This window comes from Amphiura filiformis, chromosome 14 (assembly GCF_039555335.1).
Source record: "Amphiura filiformis chromosome 14, Afil_fr2py, whole genome shotgun sequence".
Lineage (NCBI taxonomy): Eukaryota > Metazoa > Echinodermata > Ophiuroidea > Amphilepidida > Amphiuridae > Amphiura > Amphiura filiformis.
The window spans coordinates 37,881,263-37,900,658 of NC_092641.1; the positions used below are offsets into that span (position 1 = coordinate 37,881,263).

The following is a 19,396-nucleotide window of genomic DNA, read 5'->3' on the forward strand; positions in this document are numbered from 1 at the left end:
TGATCATGCTGTACACTACCAACCGTGAAGTCTCTGTTGACTATGGTTTTGTTTTAAATTTGAGAGGCGACATTCCATTTCAAAACCCTGGAACAATTAATTGTATTTAACATTGCAGGCGAAAGAAAGGGCATTAACACATCCGACTGTATTCTGGGCAAAATTGCTTCTAGCATGACACACCTTTTCTACTGTTAATATTTGACCACTTAATTTCCAAGCATAGGCATTTTGCCTTTGACGTATTTCACCCTCATGCCAAAATCCAATTCGCGATAAACGTTCTCTAGATATTTTAGCGTGTCTAGTTAACAAGTTTAAGATATTCTAATCTGTTACGATTTGGTAGTTTGCAGTATCTTGCGAATGGTAGTGAGCTTTGGCAAAAATTGCATTGATCATTTCATAGCGAGCGTGTAGAAGGTCCTGTGGTTCTTGAGTTTTGTTGTAAAGAGGGCTGAAAGAACAACATTTTTGTAAAACGTACATAACTTATTAAGAACAACAAATCAAGCACGTTTTCAAAGTATATGATTTGTAGAATTTTTTTTGCAAAATATCAAAGTGTTATTTTTCAATAATTTGATCGATTTTTTGGCTGCTTCGACCAACAATACATCGTGTACCCTTAAGGAATACTTCGAGGGTTAAACACTGTATTAAAAGGTTAAGGGTTATAGTTAAACTTCTTTATTTTATTTTGTTATTTTATCCAAAAAAAAAATCTTTTTTTAAGGTTCCTCACCTGGGGGCAGTGACATCCAATCGTACATACATGTTGGAATAACCAATAGCGCCATCATTCGAAACCTCAGGCTGCAGAATGGACACAGGTATTACGCAACAGTAAGAGGTAATATCACTGTTTATTTTCTTCATGTCTTCTGTGAAGTCAGACATATTCACATGTATAAATCACTGACACAAACAAACCAATTAACATGATTAAAATATCATATACTCTATTATTTCAACGGTTCATACTTAACTAATACCAACAACTCACGCAAAATCACACATAAAAAGGAAACTGATCTTAATTTATTATTCCCTGCACATGCTAGAGTCTAGAATGATTCTGTATTGAGAGTACAACAAACGAAGACAAGAAGCTTACTAACTGAATGACAAGATTATTCGAAAAGTATAATCCAGACGTTTGGTGACGTTAAATAAGATGATCACTGATCGCATGTCATGGATCTGCAATAATAATATTGCGAAATATGATAAATGGATAAATTAATTTAATTATATATAAACAGCAACCGATTTCGTTGGCCTCTCTACACACTCAACATCCCCTGCAATTACTGTGGATACCACGCCACCATTAATCATGCCAGGCAACGTTAACATTGGCGGTAACTTCATTACATCAACAAACCACGTGTCAGCCATGTAAGTTTACAAATCCTTTACACTATTGTCTGTGTAAATTAAACTTAAATTAAATTAAATAGTTTAAATGTGATATAACATCATAATCTACAGACTGTATCAAATGATTGGTACCTATCAATTTGGATGTTTATTGAAAAGCCTGCATCTTTCAAATGCAACACTAAACACGCTTGAAATGTCCAGAATGTATACTTCATATCTTGTTGAACAATTAATCTACAAATAATTTAGATATTTTCGTTGAATTTTGATGTGTCAGACTTATCCACTATCAATGCAAACTGATGGGTATCAATCATTTTAATAAAACTTGTATAAGGTGTATCACGTTATAATAATGTGATTCAGCTTTTTCTGTCCTTTGGAGTATAACAGGGATGCTGATTAAAAGAACTATTATTAAAATTGCCTACATTTGCACAGTCTCCCAATGCATACAATGTAGCGTGATAAAGTTCCTTTGTCGTAATAATCAGCATGTCGGGCATATTTTATCATCCGAAGTGGTATGGATCGTATGGATAGGTCCCTGATTTGTATTAGTATATTTTGTAAGATCAACCGGTACTGACATTATTTGTTTTGACACTAAAATCGACAGATGGCGGAGCATATTTTCTGATCCGGAGAGTAACATTGCACATTACCTTTGGGCAATTGGATCACAGCCAGGTCATTCGAATATCAGGAAATTCACAAAATCTATTACAGCAGCGGCAAACACCGAGCCTGATGAACTTCTTAAGCTTCATGAAGGCCACGCATATTACATAACAATAAAGGTAAGACATTCATTTGCATCATATTCCGGGCTTGCTTCATATCCACTATTGATATCTCAATTTCTGTGCACAAAAGCCAATAAGCAACGTATGGCTACATAAAACAGTTTCATGCACCGCAACCCGGACCGAAGCCCAAGAACCTCAATCATGAGTGGCAGCAAAAATGACAAAGACAGGAATGTATTGTCATCCCTCGTCCCTGCCAAGAGATATACACCACAGAGTGAACAGTTTGCAACGGGTAATGTTGAGCTTTGAAGGAAACCACGCTGCCCGGGCCACGCTTGTGGTAACTGCTAATGATTAACTTAATCTCTCTTTAATCTGTTCAATAAAGAATGAAAAACTGATGACTACAATAAATCAGGTAATCAAGTAGTGCCAAAAACAACAACAGACTGATATCGCTGCTTTCAATATTGTGAAATCGCAATTTATATTTTTGCCAGGGAACGAGGCATGAAGTACAAAGCTCATCTTTACTCCAAAATTATGACCTTTCTCTTTCTGCAGGTAATCAACAGGGTCGGCTTATCAAGTCTTCAAACTTTTGGGGCTTTTAGAGTGGAATCTTCTCCTCCAATTGCCGGACACGTCTACGATGGTAACGTAACTTTAACTGACCAAGATTTCCAAGTGAATACCAAAGTCTTATATGCTTCATGGGAAGGGTTTCATGATGCCCATACAGGTGTCATAGGTTACACGTGGCGTGTAGGATCTTGTGCTGGATGTGATGACGTGCTCCCTGACAGAGATGTTGGGTATACTACAGGTTAGTCAGTCCTTTGATTAGGTTCCTGCATGCATTTTTATGGAGGTCTGAAACTCAAATAGTTAATGTAAACTATTTCAAATGGTTATAAATAGATCTGTGTATGGGATTTGGATTGTGGGTGTGGGGGTGGGTTGGGTGTGGGGATAGGTGGTGGGGTGCGTGTATGTGCGGGATGTGAGTTTGGCCCGATGACCGAGTATGGTACGTTACAACTGTATTATGTGTGATGGTCCTGCATTTTTGCAAGGTGATCCGAAGTCTGGAAAGTCTACATTACTATCATATTTTGCCAAAATATCCAACGTGGTTATGTTGGTGGTTGTTAAATGGTAAATGGGTAGGGATGTTATGTAGAGGATAGGGTGTCAAATTTATTTGGTTGGCTAGAGATGAAGGTCATGGCGGACCTAATGTAGCGATTTCTAGATGAATATTTTTTTCTTTACATGAACTTTATTCCAGTTTGTTAACACAAGGACCCCTTTTTATATTATACATAGAGATTTCACACAATAATCTAAATCTTGTACCGGGACTCGTGTACTATGTGACTGTGACTGCGTGTAATGCTGCTGATCTCTGCTCTTCAGTCTCTTCTGATGGAATCTTATTGGACAACACGCCACCATCACGTGGTCATGTCTATGACGGACATCCAGGTGGAATGGATGTAAATTATCAAGCATCAAGGTAATTGGACTTTTACTATAAAAGTGTATACTTATAATACTTCGTTTATATATATATGGCTAGGTAAAAATTAACCTCTGAATTCCTGAATGAGCTCATTAGGTATTACATAATTTTAGGTTTACCTTGACAAAACAATGTACTTTTTAAACTGGCCTTACCATTTCAAACCCTTGAACAATGTGGCTATCTTGAGTATACCTTTAATTACGGAAAATGCAAGAGGGACAAGAAACAGGTGAAGAAACCAAGGAAGAGCAATGATGCTCATGCTACCTGAGTACAAAGGAGATTCTTTTTGTACAACCGATTGCATTCATGAGATCCCTTGTGTGACTCGTGACTCCACGTGTGTGTGTGTGTGTGGGGGTGTGTGTGTGTGTGTGAAACTGGTCAACTGGTGAACAAAACAAATCAAACAAACAAAAAAACCAACAAAGTAGTTAAAAGTAAAGGAATATTTTACTTGCCAACAATCCAAATCAAACATTGGGATAGAGCTAAAACCTTAATGTGATATATGATCACGCCACATCAAGGAATCCTTCTGGATAAGGAAAAGAGCCCCAAACACCATGAGGTGAGGGACGCATTTTTACTATTACATTACCCCTTCTGGACGAAAGTTCGCCCTTTGTTTGTGATCAATCAATAAAAAGGACGGATCGACTTCGTTCATTTCGATGATTGTCTTCAACCAAGATGAGATGGCCGAAACTGTTAGGTCTGCAAAGAGTTTTGGTTTTGTCACGATGAATCTTGCTATATAACCTTATAAACCTTTTGATATAAAACAACAGAACCCTGATTTCAGCACATTGGTGGGGATTTCACGATTCACAATCACAATTATCTCACTTTGAATGGCGAGTCGGAACAACTCAAGGAGGAGCGGATATCTTGGCTACCAAACGGATTCATCTTACTGAGAGCGCCCTCGTCTCTGTTACTGATCCTCTACCGGTCAATAACACTATGTACGTAACAGTAAGAGCAGTAAACCGTGCAGGTCTGTGGAGTGAGAGTATATCAAATGGATTTAAAGTAGATGACACACCTCCTGAAATTGAAGAGTTTCCGAGGATAGATACTTCCAGAGGGGTTATTTTAAACGGAACACAGGTATGTTAATCATAGCAATTAGGCATAATACGTCTTACAATACGAATAATACGAAAGCTTTGGTGCGTTTTTGCTCACGTATTGTAACTTGATGGAAACCCTGCATTATTTAACCAATTATTAGAACCAGAAGACCGTAAATTTATGTATAAATACTTTTGAATTAGATCAGCTACTGTAAGGTATTTTTTCATGTTTATTGAAAATAAAAATTGTTGGATTATGTTGTTTCTCTAAACAGTGTTATGACCGTAAAAGGTGAATGATCGCATTCTGCTTTGCTTTCAGGTTATGCGGTCAGTGGTATCCATTCTATGGAAGTTCTACGATCCAGAGAGTTCTATCGGCAGTCAATATGTGTCTATTTTATCAAATCATAATGATGATGTTGATATGATACCAGTTAAGGTAATGAAACAAGATCAAGAAGCTTGTTTGCGCTGGTTGGTTAAACACACGCGAACTTTTCGATAAAATGTGTGATATATTTGGCTCACCGTCGAGCGCGTATGATTTTGCACAATGTCCTATTCGCATACTTGGCGCCGCGCGCGTACACGCGATGGCTAACGCTTTAAAGGAACATTGTAAACGATTATAAGTATTGGATATGTCATAGAAGGGAGCAACGATATAGCAGAAAATGGTCACCACCTCAATTCCAACCCCAATTATTACCGTAATCTTGCGGCTTTGCCCTAAACCCAAACTCTTTACCCTAAAACCTAACTCTAGTCTTAATCGCTTGGCGGGGGCTGTGGTTATAATAAAGTCTTATCAATCGAAGGTACTAAAAAAGTCGCCTCTTATTAAATATATTTGTTTAAATTTTACCTACAAGACTAAAGGGAACCCAATCATGACTAAATAAATATAACCACATTAGGATTGCAACAAACGTATTGGGCTATTCCAGTGGAAACCCATACACCACCTATTGTTGGTAATTTACTGCACAGCAAACACAGATGTTTTACAGGGTTATATAAAGGGTATAAAAACGTTTCAAAAAATTTGTGGAAACTTGGTACAAATCATTCTAAACAGAATGTTATTTTGGGGTTGAAAAAATATTTTGCAAAAAATGTTTGACCAAAATATTTACAATAACGTTTTAAAAATGTTTTCACGACCTTTATATAATCCGACATTTAAACGTTTTGTAAAAAACATTTTAAGAACATTTCTGTGTTTGCTGGGTGCAAATATTTTAACATAATGTTATTTAAGTGTTGACAAAATATTTGGCCAAAAATGTTTGCAACAATACCGTAGTTTACAATGACATTTCGAAAACATTTTAAAAATATTGTTGTGCTGTGTTTTCATACAAAACGTTTTAAAACGATTTCATGACCTTTATATAACCCGACATTTTAATGTTATTAAAACGTTTTTACCTAAACCAAAACGCAAAATACAACTTATTTCGTTTTTGTGTTTGCTGGGACATGTCCTTAATATGCTATATAGGGGATGTAGAATTTAAATGGAGCCACCCATTCAGGTAATCCCCTGTATGGAAGATTAAGGTCATGTCTTACTTATGGTGCATAGAGCTCAACTGGAATAGTCCATTCACTGTTTGGTTTATATTAACTTATATTTCCACAGATTGGTGGTACAGAAAGCCAATATACTTTCACCAACCTATTCCTTCACGATGGTAGTGAGTATACAGTCGGTGTGATGGCATGTAATGGGGCAAGGCTATGTACAGCACTTCACACATTTAACTTTAAGGTAAGAATTGGAAGATTTTTGTATAAAGCCAGTGTCGATAAATTTATGGGTTACAGGTCGATAGTCCGAAGCCTCATTAATCCGAAAACACAATAACTTAGTTACTAACCCTATATCCTTAACTTTATCTTACCAAACCTATAACATAAGCCCTAATCTTAACCCTAATTCTTAAACCTTAAGAAAAAAAGTTCATGCAATCTTATTGTTCTTAGCCATCTGATATGAAACGATATAACACGGTTTATATCTATATAAATATACATATAAAAAATATATTTATCGAAGGAAACGTGTACAATATATAAAGTTGAACAAAATAGACCATTTTGCTGCACAGACTTGCGTTGTTTACTGCCTTAACATTCAAATGTACCCGCTATGTAGAATGTCACTTCGAGACTTACTGTCTACAAGCTGTTATGGCAGCAAGGATGTGGTCACGTGGGTATTTATAAATACGTAAATATATTATAAATATAGTCGAAGCATACCGTAAGAGAATGTAATGTAAATGAACACATTGATTACTAGACAATTGAAAGCTTCAAATTTTGCTGTCTTATTTTTGTGGCTCTAAAATTGTACTTTTATTTTATCTCAAAATTTGTCTTGGTAATAGATGGATTCTAGCCCGCCCTCTGTTGGTATTTTTGCCACTAGAAACGACCATACAACAGATCTAGAAAGTCATTTAGACGGATGGATGACATGGGGCAAAGACGACAACAACTGTGTGTTAAATCTCGCGTGGTTTGGATTCAATGATGTACACTCCGGAATCTCGCATTATTTTCTGAGAGTGGGCAGCGAATTTAATGCTGGAGATCTGACAAACGTGAGCTTTAAACTAAATATTTTAGAGATAAATGATAAGTTTTCAATTGGTAGAAGTATTAATAACGTTGGTGTAAGAAATTCAATCTTTAAACTTACGTCGTAAATGCCTGTATTAAGGAAACGTGGTTCATTACGTGCATCCCGTACCAGTGTGCCTGTAGAAAATATACATACACTAGTTTAATGTTCTTAAACGTCTCCAATGTCTTGGAGGAAAATATTCTCCCGTGTGTAGTACGGATATACTCCAGATGACATAACATTCCATATATTTATTACCAATAATTATGATACTCTCTCGTGTTGGGCGGTATTGCACTAAAATACTTTACATTGTATTGTATTTCTATTGTATTGTTTTGGATTGTATTGAATTGGATTTCATTCTAATGTATTCTTAACATTGCTTAATTACAGGTGACACCGTTGGTAGTTGACCATGATCCCACCGCACCTACAGCAGTGCACGGCGCCCAACAACGAGCCCAAGTTAACCTCATAAACTCATGCGATTCTCAATCACAAGTTTATGTGACTATATGGGCTGTTAACGGGGTATGTAAACCATATTTTAGAAAAACAATATTATAATTGTTTGCAGAATTCTTTTTACAATTTAAATGTACTGCTAACCGTCCAGCACGTATTATTTTTCACAAGGTCCAATGCACACGCTTGACGTCACTCGCGAAAAGGAATCTTGCACGAGATAATAATCTCCCCAGATGGTGTATATTCACTAAACATTCAAAAGTACAATCATTGTCTTTTTTAAATTGTTCTAATTTTGAGATAGTGGTTATTTTGCTTTTATAAGTTTTAACATTATCAGCAATTGTTTTTATTTTACCGGTAATGACTTACATTTGCAAATACAGCATCTGGTGTCCTCTATTATTAACATTTGATTGCAAACAATTTCTCTCCAAAATTAAAAACTAATTTACTAATACTGTAGGTTGGTTTACAAAGTGCTCGAGTGGCAGCCGCTTTTGATCTCTCTCTACAACTTGGCAGCTATTCTGGACCACTAATGCTGATACGTCGTTGTTCTGCAAATTCATGTGAAGGACACTGCGTCTGCGCGTCTCATGTGTGTAAGCCACCAGTGGGACGATCTTGTTCTAAACATCCTTTATGTAAGTGTGTTTTTTGTTACCGAGGACAGAAATATGATTTCTCTCTACCAATCGTTCAGCAAAAAGTCACAAGCAAAAACTTTTGAACCTCTGTTAATGCTGGCAGAGGTCAAGTAAAATTATTTTTCAAATAGGTGGCATTAAAAGCAAAATCCATAGAACAAGTTTAGAACATTTATTTCAATAAACTCAGCAAAAAGTTACAAATGTCAGAATACTTTGTGCCATATACTTCATAATCTACAGATTGGTATTATTTTGTTGCAATTATTAAAATACATGTACAACGGGTTTGTAACCTAAACGATGCAAATGAGTTCAATTTATTTTTCTCCGCAGCTGATATAGAAGTTATCGACGTGCTTGATTTATCACCTGACGTCACTAATGACGTTGCTGCAGAAACTGATGACGTAGATTACATACCAACACAAAATATGATGGCTGCCGTGTGGAAAGTTGTGTCAGATGGCGGTATACCAGTGCAATAGTAAGGGATTTTAATATCAAATCTGATCAATATAACAATTATTTTTTGTTCAGGACCAGGCAATCAACACTAAACATTAAAATAAGAATTATCCCGTTAAATTGATAATTTACACATAACAAAGATTTTATAATTGGGAGAGAAACTTGACTTTTTTCTTTAGGTTTGAATGGAGCATAGGCATTCACGCGTCATTAGATGGGTTACCTGAAGGTGTATTTGATACAAGCACAGATAGAGTGTGGCATGACGTAGGCTTACAGCAAAAGGCTATATTGTTGCTTCCAAGAGGTAATTAACGCGAAGTGTTTTAAAACTATATCCATGTAATTCTATTTAAAAAGATTTCTAATTCGAGATTATTTTGGCCATGTTGGAGGTCTTGTTGTTTTTTAGACTCGTTTTGCTTTTTAGCTTTCGTTTCACAAAATGTTCAAAGTCAAGATCGCAGGAAATTCAATTTTGATATTTCTGTCAAAATGTGTCACTATTGATTAAAAAACAACATCGTCACAGGAGACCGTTTTCACTCTTTGTAATAATAGCGCTAATTCATTATCTTTGTTTTTACAAAATCGCCATTGTACATCTTTAATGACTCGTGCAATACTTGCATTGGATATGACAAATACATTTTATGTCTAACATTTTTTTCTGTATGAAAACGATGTCATTTTAGACAAATCTAGTCTTGTTTCCGGACGACATTACGACTTCTTTGTCCGAGCATGGCATGGTGCTGATTTGTACAGTGTTCACCGATCTGATGGCGTTATCATTGATTCGTCACCACCTTCTATTTCAACTAAACGAGGTGCACGGGTAAGTAGCTAGTCGCAGTTCCCTAGAAGGTGATCTTTATTAATCTGAACTATCGCAGTTCAGGTGGCATACAGTACACATGTTTTCATTATTCATCGATCAGGGGGAGTTGTTATAACAAACCATGCTTGCATTAAATTTTTGAAGCAGATAAATTGGCACAATTATATATATACATATAATTATATATTTTAATAATTTCTCTTTTTAAAATCGGAGGGATAACACCACTGATATTCCTAAAAGACCATAGTGAATCTACTATATTATTATACAGCTAGTCATAATACCATTATTTCATTGAAGGCTGGTAAGACAGAGATAGGAAGGTAAACAATGGCAAGCGTTGAAGGTATATTTTTAACAGTAAAGATGACATAACATATCATAACATGACATAAAACAAAGTGGGAATTAAAGGGTAAAATCGGCAATGTTGTATGTTTAATTTCAGATTAAGGAGTTAAAAGCATTGAATGCTGCACAGGACGTGGATTTCATGACAGATACATCACCACTGATCGTGTCTTGGGGCAATGTTTTTACTGATGGAGCGAATGCAATTAGTCATTACGAAGTGGCTATAGGAACATACCCTGGTGGTAAGGTGTTCATCCTCCCATGTCCTAACCCCTCTAACGGCTGGAACATTACATACATTTGTCATGGCTGTCGATAATGTAATAGATTAGTAAATTATAACAGTGTGTAAAGTATAATAGGCTATACGCTCCATACAACAACTACGCTACAATATTGATTCTTGTTTCTTAAACAGGCCGTAAAAATAGAGTAACTATCAATGTAAAATGATATTTCATTTAGGTCTTAAAAGGGCATTTCGTGATCCACAGCACTTTTCTCAAAAAAAAAAATTGAAATTTTTATATCACTGGAAACCTCTGGCTACATAATGTTTATGTACAAAAAATTTCTTGCAGATTTATTCGTTCAGCAAAGATATCGTGAAATTTGAATTTCATTCTGGTATAACATTGTCTATGAAGCAGTGTAATACACATAGTCATGCATAACTCGCAAACCCAAAATCGGAATCAACTGAAATTTTGGGAATCAACTTTTTTTGTGGATATCTACTGAAAAAATGTCATAAAAAGAAGATGCTAGGATCACGAACACGAAATCGTCAGCACATTTGTATTTATATTTATATTTTTCAATTTATTTACGGTTCAAAAATCGCTTGCAGCACGAAACTAAAGATGCTGGCCTCATCAATATACATCAAGCTTACATCATATGAATACACAAAAATACATTATAATATTAAGATGTGGATAATAATTTCATTGGCACCATTGAGTTTTTTGATGATATGTGGGATGATGGAGTGAATATATTTGTCTGACAGATTGGTTGCAGAAAATCTAATATAAATATTGATGTTCTTGGTTTATAGCGGAAGACGTCGTATTGTTTAAGGACAATACCATCTCTTCGGATACATTCCACGTCATATTTGACGATCTTTTCCTGGAAGTTGGCAGACAATACTTCAGCAGTGTTCGCGCCATTAACAAAGCTGGCTTACATACTACTCATAGTAGTGACGGATTTGTCATTGATACAATACGGCCACAGAAAGGAATAGTTTATGACGGAGTTGGTACGAAAAAAATCCTTTTTGACAGTAACACAACTTTATTTTTGCAATAAATGTTAAGCAGGAACATGGTTCTATTCAATGAATCATATATTCCCGATAATTATTTGGCCATCTAAAGAATGCGCAGTACGAAAGTTCAGCCTTCAGTAGTTGGAAGCAACTACTCCTGTGTTAAATTACGTCAACCCTTGTGCAAAATTAAGGCATTTGAAAATCATGGAACAGGCCAAGATAAAGCAGAGCAAGACAAAAGTGATGATTATTTAATTTGCAATAGTAGGCTGTTTACAACAAATTCAAGAATAAAACTATAGCTTCTCAATGTATTAATGGTCCTGGAAACCGTGTTGTATTAATTATGTGATTTTTTACCTTTTGTGTTTCCAGGTTTACACGATCTGGAATTCCAAAATTCTACAACGGTAGTATCTGCATCGTGGCATGGGTTTGTTGACTTCCAATCTTACGTACATCATTATGAATGGTGCGTAGGGACTACAGCCGATCCTGAGGAACACACGATATTAGATTGCGTACCTGTTGGTCTCCAGATTTCAGCATCTAAAGAGATAGCGACGCCACTTCATACGGGTAATAGGAAGTAAAAGTGGATAATAATATAAAACTGATAATTCAAGAAGGTTATTTCTTAGTTAACTACAATTGTTGTTAGTATAATACCCAGTAGCTGCAAATGGTGTTTTATATTATATAGTAGCTTAATGACGTATTTTTGGCTGCGCATCTTTCAATCGTTCGACATGATTTATATATAACTTGTGATAATTGTTATTTCAAAGCATTAGGCCTACCTAAATGGTCCTTATTTTGATCCATATTGTGATAGTATCCGTATGTTTTTTTTTTATAATACTTCTACAGGATTGAAAATATACTCGAAAGTGTTTGCCGTAGACGGTGTTGGACAACATTCAGACATAGCTGTTTCTGACGGAGTAATAATTGACGACACCCCTCCTATCCTTGTGAAACACCAATGTGATAATAATCTACTGGCCAACCCGTCCTTCGAAGAAATAGTTGAAGGCGCAAGTGCAAACCGCTTCAATGAAATGAGAGGTTTTAGAAACATACGTCTGAAGAGTTGGACAAGTAGTCCAGGTACCACAACAACACCCGTCTTTTCTGATAAAGGGGCAGCCCAGGATGGAAACAATTTTGCCATAATTTTTGGAGATATCTCGCAGACGATTTCCACTCGTGGCGGGAAAAACTATCGAATTCTACTCTATGCGAGTCATAATGATTTTATTAATGACAAATTTATCAACCAGGAATGTCGCATACAAGCTCCAGGGTTAGATGATATATTCCAGCTATTCGTGCAAGATTCCGCCTTCGTTGATGGCGATGCCCGAGACAGGACCAACATCTTATGGCAGCGACACATGTTCTTTTTCACAGCATCACATGATCAGTCAGCTATAACTATTTCTTCAGTGGGAATGTACAATGGAATATTAGTGGATAACGTACAGGTGTTATTTGACGATTCATAACATAATACCGTTAAGATTCGCCTAATGACGCATGTGGATTCCTTGTGAATTTTGGGTACTAATAAAGACCCTCCCGTAAAATTACAGCAGAAAATAAGGGCACGGACCCCTAATTCTTGTTGGGATTGGCAGAGGATGGAGCTCTCTATTAATTTTGTAGGAGAAATTTACCTTAAGGCAAAACAGCCCATGTGCGTCATTAGGCGAATCTTTACGGTATGAATGATAACATTTTACAAGAACGTCATTTGATCAATGGTTGTCAAATATTTACATAGTGGGTAGTATTGACGTTGGTGCAGTAAGGGACCGTTCACAAACATTTGTTAGTCGGGCCCCTTTCGAGATCTCAAAAATTTCAGGCCCCCTTTTTGACATGAAAATTATGGGTCAACCCCATAGAAAATCATATAAACTAAATTTTCCCAGGAAATTTTGTGGTCATTTTTTTCAGGCCTCCCCCTTAGGAGGGTAAAAATTTTCAAGATGATGGTATTGTTGGGGATGATGTTGGTTTGGTGGTGATGGTAGCCTAGTGGGGGTGGTGTTGGCGGTTGTAGTTGTGGTGCACGCTCACGGTGGTGATGGTATTTGCTGTTGTTTTATTGGTGGTTAGTTTAATTATGTATTTTCCCATTTTAGGTGCAACTTGTACAAGAAGGCCAGAGTAACATTAATTATGTTGATGTTGGAAGCCAATTTGTAAATGACTGGTCTTCATTTGAAGCCAAGTGGCACTTTATTGACAACGAGAGCCCTATCATTGACTATACGTGGGCCATAGGTGAGTGTCAGATGCAGCAAACACAGAAAACGTTTAAATGTCGGGTTATATAAAGGGTATATAAATGGTATAAAACGTTTTCATAACATTCAAAAACATTTTTCGATAACTTAATGCAAACATTCTAACATGTTATTTTAGTGTAGAAAAATATTTGGCAAAAAATGTTTGCCAAAAAATTTTACAGTAACATTTTAAAAATGTTTTATAAATATTTTTGTAGTATGTTTCCATACAAAACGTTTTATAACGTTTTCATGACCTTTGACCCGACATTTAATGTTATTACAACGTTTTTACCAAAACCCCAAACTCAAAATATAACCTGTATAAAACGTTTGCTGGAGACCCACTTGATAAACCTACAGAGTGATGTGGAATCAAAAACTGTACTCTACTGCTTACTCAGTATATAGCACATGTTTCATTAATTTACGCTAATATGTACTAATATACGTAAATATCGCTGCAGTAAAAATTCTTCTTTATGCTTTCTTTATACTGCTTTATGTAGATAAATCAAACTTATATTCTAAAACAAGTAGATAAGTTACAACCGACCGACATTCAAACATTTAAGAAATCAGTGGAGCTAATTTTGAAAATTATTCCAGCGATGTCGTTGCAGACTAGAAGAATATAAAACAATGATCGAGATCAAACCCACTCAATGGTCAGGGTTCCATACCAAGACTAAGATTTATTTGAATTATAATGTGGTGCTGCAAGTCAACATCGTTCATGTTTGAATAATTGTTTCTCCTCTAGGTTTAGTCAGAGGAGGAACACAGCTGCAAGAATTCAAGTCAGTTGGAACCAACAGCCATGCCATAAACTCTGACCTTACGTTGACTCATGGGTCAAAGGTCGTTGTATCAGTGGTAGCTAAAAATGCGGTACATTTGCAAACAGTGGCGTATTCGGAGCCTGTTGTTATTGATCTTACACCGCCTGTGATTACGTTCATCAATGTTGGAACTACAATTGCATTACATGGTAAGTGTTTTAACTCAGTATGAATGATTTTAATACCTTTCGTGGAAAATAATTTTACTATATTGCAAATACCAAAAACCTGACGTATTCCGTTTTTGTATGTAGGAATGGCGTATCAATCTAGCCAGCAGTTTGTTGTCAATTGGGAAGCTTCAGACGAGGAAAGTGACATAGAATATTGCAAATGGGCAATTGGTAAGAAACTACATAAATCTTAAGGAGAACCAAAATTTGGGTAATTGCATTGTACTATATATTACGCCTTCTTGGCTTCGTACATGTACTCAAAGGGAAGAACTGTATTTAAGACTCACCATGATCACTGATATATTTGAAATCTTAGATTTATGAACTTTTTGTTAACTTTACTTATCAATCATTAAAATGGTTCATTGTAAAGATCACTATAATTATTTTTCTTTTATGCCCATTTAGTAAGATTCAGTTTATAGATATTTTGTTGAAACAACTTCAAGCCAAGATAGTATGTAATCAATACAGACTAACGTTATAGGAAAAAAACATCCAAAATATATGGTAAACATATCTTATTTGAATTTTTATGAACAGGATCCACCACGGGCAATAATGATATTCGGGATTTTGCACCCAGCAACCACTCTGTGAACTGCATCCAGGATCTTGGGAATAACGTCACTCATGGACAGCGTCTTTATCTCACTGTTACCTGCACAAATAAAGCTGGTTTAATGGCAACACAAAACTCTGATGCTTTAACGATTTTGACTCGTCCTCCGAGTGCCACTTCTGCTACTGTCACCATTAATACACAATCTGTAACTCAGTATCCGACACGAGGTTTGCAAGCAATAACTGACAGTATTAGGGTATCGTGGCAAGGATTTGATGATCCAGTGGGGATATTTAGTTACCAGGTAATAACTTAAATCTGTACTTCATTGCGATTATCACTTCATTTTGTAAGACATATAAAAACAACGAACACTAGTGCTGGTTTTATACTTTCCTGCCGCTTGCCACTTGATGACACTGCTCTGAAGATGAGTTTGCTTCACTGCGCAGTCACACCAGAAACGCTAGCGGTGACCAGCGGCAAGCCGATATATCGATCACTCCACCGCTTTGCCGCGGCAGCACCGCTGGGAGTTGAATTCACGTCAACTTGGAGTGGTGCCGCTCTGACGTATGAGAAAAAATTACGATTTTGGAGCGGTGCTGAGCCGCAAAGAGTGGCTTTCAGAGTCACGCCGCTGCCGCTCAGCGGTGTGCCGCTGTGCTTGAAGACAAAAAGACAAAATGCAAGCGGATGAAGCGTCACGCCACTCAGCGGCAAGCGGCAGAAAGTATGAAACCAGCATTAAATGTCAATTTGTCACAAATGCGATTTAATCAATCAAATATCTCTGCTTTTTGACCAAAAAGGCGGGGTATATAAAGGCACTAATTTTACCTGTAAATGTCTATATTTGCAAATAGTGCAGCATAGTTACTTCTGATACGGAAGTCGATTGGATGACGTGTGGTTCAACATCCGAGCAACAGGTGACGTTACAGCAGCTATTATTGAGACCATCCGTAATGTATAAGGTTCTTGTTAAAGCTGTCAATCAAATAGGGCTGACCAGTGAAGTTGCCGAGGCGAATTTTGCCGTCGATACTACCTCACCGGTAAAGTTAGGTAAGATGAAATCAAAATACAAACATCATCCATTTGCAAAGTAAAACCCAAAATATTAGACGAGCTAAATCCAATACTAGTATACGTCCCTGGGATATGACCGCCGGTTGGTCATAGATGCAGACATATCCAAATACACACACCCCACACCCCCAACACACACGCCCTTCCCCACAGGACCGATACATACATTATATATATGTTCACATTTTAATATACGTGTATTTTGATTATGAAAGTAATGTAGACTCTCCACACTTGGGATCTCCATCCACAATTGTGATAACATTTTTATTTATTATTTATTTAAATTTTATTATTTATTTAAATTTCTCTGCCATCACATATAACAACATGCAAAGACAAAAACGACAGATTGGTACCCAACAGTGCTGTCAACTTTTTGGAATTGCTTGGCATGAGACAGAGGCGTATACCTGGATTTGCCGACTCCAATGTTCATTTTGTATCATGATTATTTGAGCCACGGCGTTCGGGAATGTTAAAAGCGGCGGGGGGGGTAGGAGCAAACAAATTATTCATGACGAGGCGTGAGATTTTACTCATTTTCCAGCTTTTTGCGTGAGATTTACTACCTAGGCGTGAGATTATACTACCTTGGCGTGAGACCGTGAGAAAGTGACCCAATGCGTGAGACTCACGGCCAATGCGTGAGAGTTGACAGCCCTGGTACCCAAGCAGTAAAATAGTCTTAAGGGATCCCTGTAGAACAAAAAAAGGGAAGAAAGTGAAAAATCAAAGAAATGTTCTGTTCAAATTATCATTTCAGAGCCTAATATTGAAGGTATTTGGACAACGAATACAACTCTGCAGCTTCAATGGCCAGGAGTATTTTCATCTTCGTCGGCTCTTGTTTACGAAGTATCCATTGGGTTAGCGGAGGGGCGGAGCGATATTCTACAATGGATTGAAACCATGGAAACGGACCTAATTATAACCCCATTGCAACGTTTCACTGATTACTACGTGACCTTAACTAGTATAAATGCTGCTGGACTATACAAGACTATTAAATATGTGGTTAATTAATGTCAATAACTAGTATAAATGCTGCTGGACTATACAAGACTATTAAATATGTGGTTAATTAATGTCAATAACTAGTATAAATGCTGCTGGACTATACAAGACTATTAAATATGTGGTTAATTAATGTCAATAACTAGTATAAATGCTGCTGGACTATACAAGACTATTAAATATGTGGTTAATTAATGTCAACAACTAGTATAAATGCTGCTGGACTATACAAGACTATTAAATATGTGGTTAATTAATGTCAATAACTAGTATAAATGCTGCTGGACTATACAAGACTATTAAATATGTGGTTAATTAATGTCAATAACTAGTATAAATGCTGCTGGACTATACAAGACTATTAAATATGTGGTTAATTAATGTCAATAACTAGTATAAATGCTGCTGGACTATACAAGACTATTAAATATGTGGTTAATTAATGTCAATAACTAGTATAAATGCTGCTGGACTATACAAGACTATTAAATTTGTGGTTAATTAATGTCAATAACTAGTGATGCTGCTGGACTATACAAGACTATTAAATATGTGGTCAATTATGTCAATAACTAGTATAAATGCTGCTGGACTATACAAGACTATTAAATATGTGGTTAATTAATGTCAATAACTAGTATAAATGCTGCTGGACTATACAAGACTATTAAATATGTGGTTAATTAATGTCAATAACTAGTATAAATGCTGCTGGACTATACAAGACTATTAAATATGTGGTTAATTAATGTCAATAACTAGTATAAATGCTGCTGGACTATACAAGACTATTAAATATGTGGTTAATTAATGTCAATAACTAGTATAAATGCTGCTGGACTATACAAGACTATTAAATATGTGGTTAATTAATGTCAACAACTAGTATAAATGCTGCTGGACTATACAAGACGATTAAATATGTGGTTAATTAATGTCAATAACTAGTATAATTGCTGCTGGACTATACAAGACTATTAAATATGTGGTTAATTAATGTCAATAACTAGTATAAATGCTGCTGGACTATACAAGACTATTAAATATGTGGTTAATTAATGTCAATAACTAGTGATGCTGCTGGACTATACAAGACTATTAAATATGTGGTCAATTATGTCAATAACTAGTATAAATGCTGCTGGACTATACAAGACTATTAAATATGTGGTTAATTAATGTCAATAACTAGTATAAATGCTGCTGGACTATACAAGACTATTAAATATGTGGTTAATTAATGTCAATAACTAGTATAAATGCTGCTGGACTATACAAGACTATTAAATATGTGGTTAATTAATGTCAATAACTAGTATAAATGCTGCTGGACTATACAAGACTATTAAATATGTGGTTAATTAATGTCAATAACTAGTATAAATGCTGCTGGACTATACAAGACTATTAAATATGTGGTTAATTAATGTCAACAACTAGTATAAATGCTGCTGGACTATACAAGACGATTAAATATGTGGTTAATTAATGTCAATAACTAGTATAATTGCTGCTGGACTATACAAGACTATTAAATATGTGGTTAATTAATGTCAATAACTAGTATAAATGCTGCTGGACTATACAAGACTATTAAATATGTGGTTAATTAATGTCAACAACTAGTATAAATGCTGCTGGACTATACAAGACTATTAAATATGTGGTTAATTAATGTCAATAACTAGTATAAATGCTGCTGGACTATACAAGACTATTAAATATGTGGTTAATTAATGTCAATAACTAGTATAAATGCTGCTGGACTATACAAGACTATTAAATATGTGGTTAATTAATGTCAATAACTAGTATAAATGCTGCTGGACTATACAAGACTATTAAATATGTGGTTAATTAATGTCAATAACTAGTATAAATGCTGCTGGACTATACAAGACTATTAAATATGTGGTTAATTAATGTCAATAACTAGTGATGCTGCTGGACTATAC

At 35.8% G+C, this 19,396-nt stretch overlaps 1 protein-coding gene across 1 annotated transcript in view; it reads left to right on the plus strand.

Annotated features, from left to right (window-relative positions):
- LOC140169402 (uncharacterized) overlaps positions 1 to 17,450 on the plus strand; it is a 44,110-nt gene extending 26,660 nt beyond the window's left edge. The window contains exons 27-50 of the mRNA XM_072192661.1: positions 737 to 853; positions 1,266 to 1,401; positions 2,006 to 2,186; positions 2,703 to 2,964; positions 3,468 to 3,657; positions 4,458 to 4,779; positions 5,068 to 5,187; positions 6,394 to 6,522; positions 7,145 to 7,360; positions 7,780 to 7,917; positions 8,321 to 8,501; positions 8,841 to 8,964; positions 9,155 to 9,282; positions 9,671 to 9,813; positions 10,268 to 10,415; positions 11,234 to 11,440; positions 11,828 to 12,031; positions 12,323 to 12,939; positions 13,603 to 13,744; positions 14,513 to 14,740; positions 14,846 to 14,935; positions 15,311 to 15,636; positions 16,199 to 16,400; positions 17,191 to 17,450. Coding sequence (XP_072048762.1) covers positions 737 to 853; positions 1,266 to 1,401; positions 2,006 to 2,186; positions 2,703 to 2,964; positions 3,468 to 3,657; positions 4,458 to 4,779; positions 5,068 to 5,187; positions 6,394 to 6,522; positions 7,145 to 7,360; positions 7,780 to 7,917; positions 8,321 to 8,501; positions 8,841 to 8,964; positions 9,155 to 9,282; positions 9,671 to 9,813; positions 10,268 to 10,415; positions 11,234 to 11,440; positions 11,828 to 12,031; positions 12,323 to 12,939; positions 13,603 to 13,744; positions 14,513 to 14,740; positions 14,846 to 14,935; positions 15,311 to 15,636; positions 16,199 to 16,400; positions 17,191 to 17,450 — 4,811 coding nt within the window. The remainder of the gene's footprint in view (positions 1 to 736; positions 854 to 1,265; positions 1,402 to 2,005; positions 2,187 to 2,702; positions 2,965 to 3,467; positions 3,658 to 4,457; positions 4,780 to 5,067; positions 5,188 to 6,393; positions 6,523 to 7,144; positions 7,361 to 7,779; positions 7,918 to 8,320; positions 8,502 to 8,840; positions 8,965 to 9,154; positions 9,283 to 9,670; positions 9,814 to 10,267; positions 10,416 to 11,233; positions 11,441 to 11,827; positions 12,032 to 12,322; positions 12,940 to 13,602; positions 13,745 to 14,512; positions 14,741 to 14,845; positions 14,936 to 15,310; positions 15,637 to 16,198; positions 16,401 to 17,190) is intronic.
- Positions 17,451 to 19,396: the final 1,946 nt, after the last annotated feature.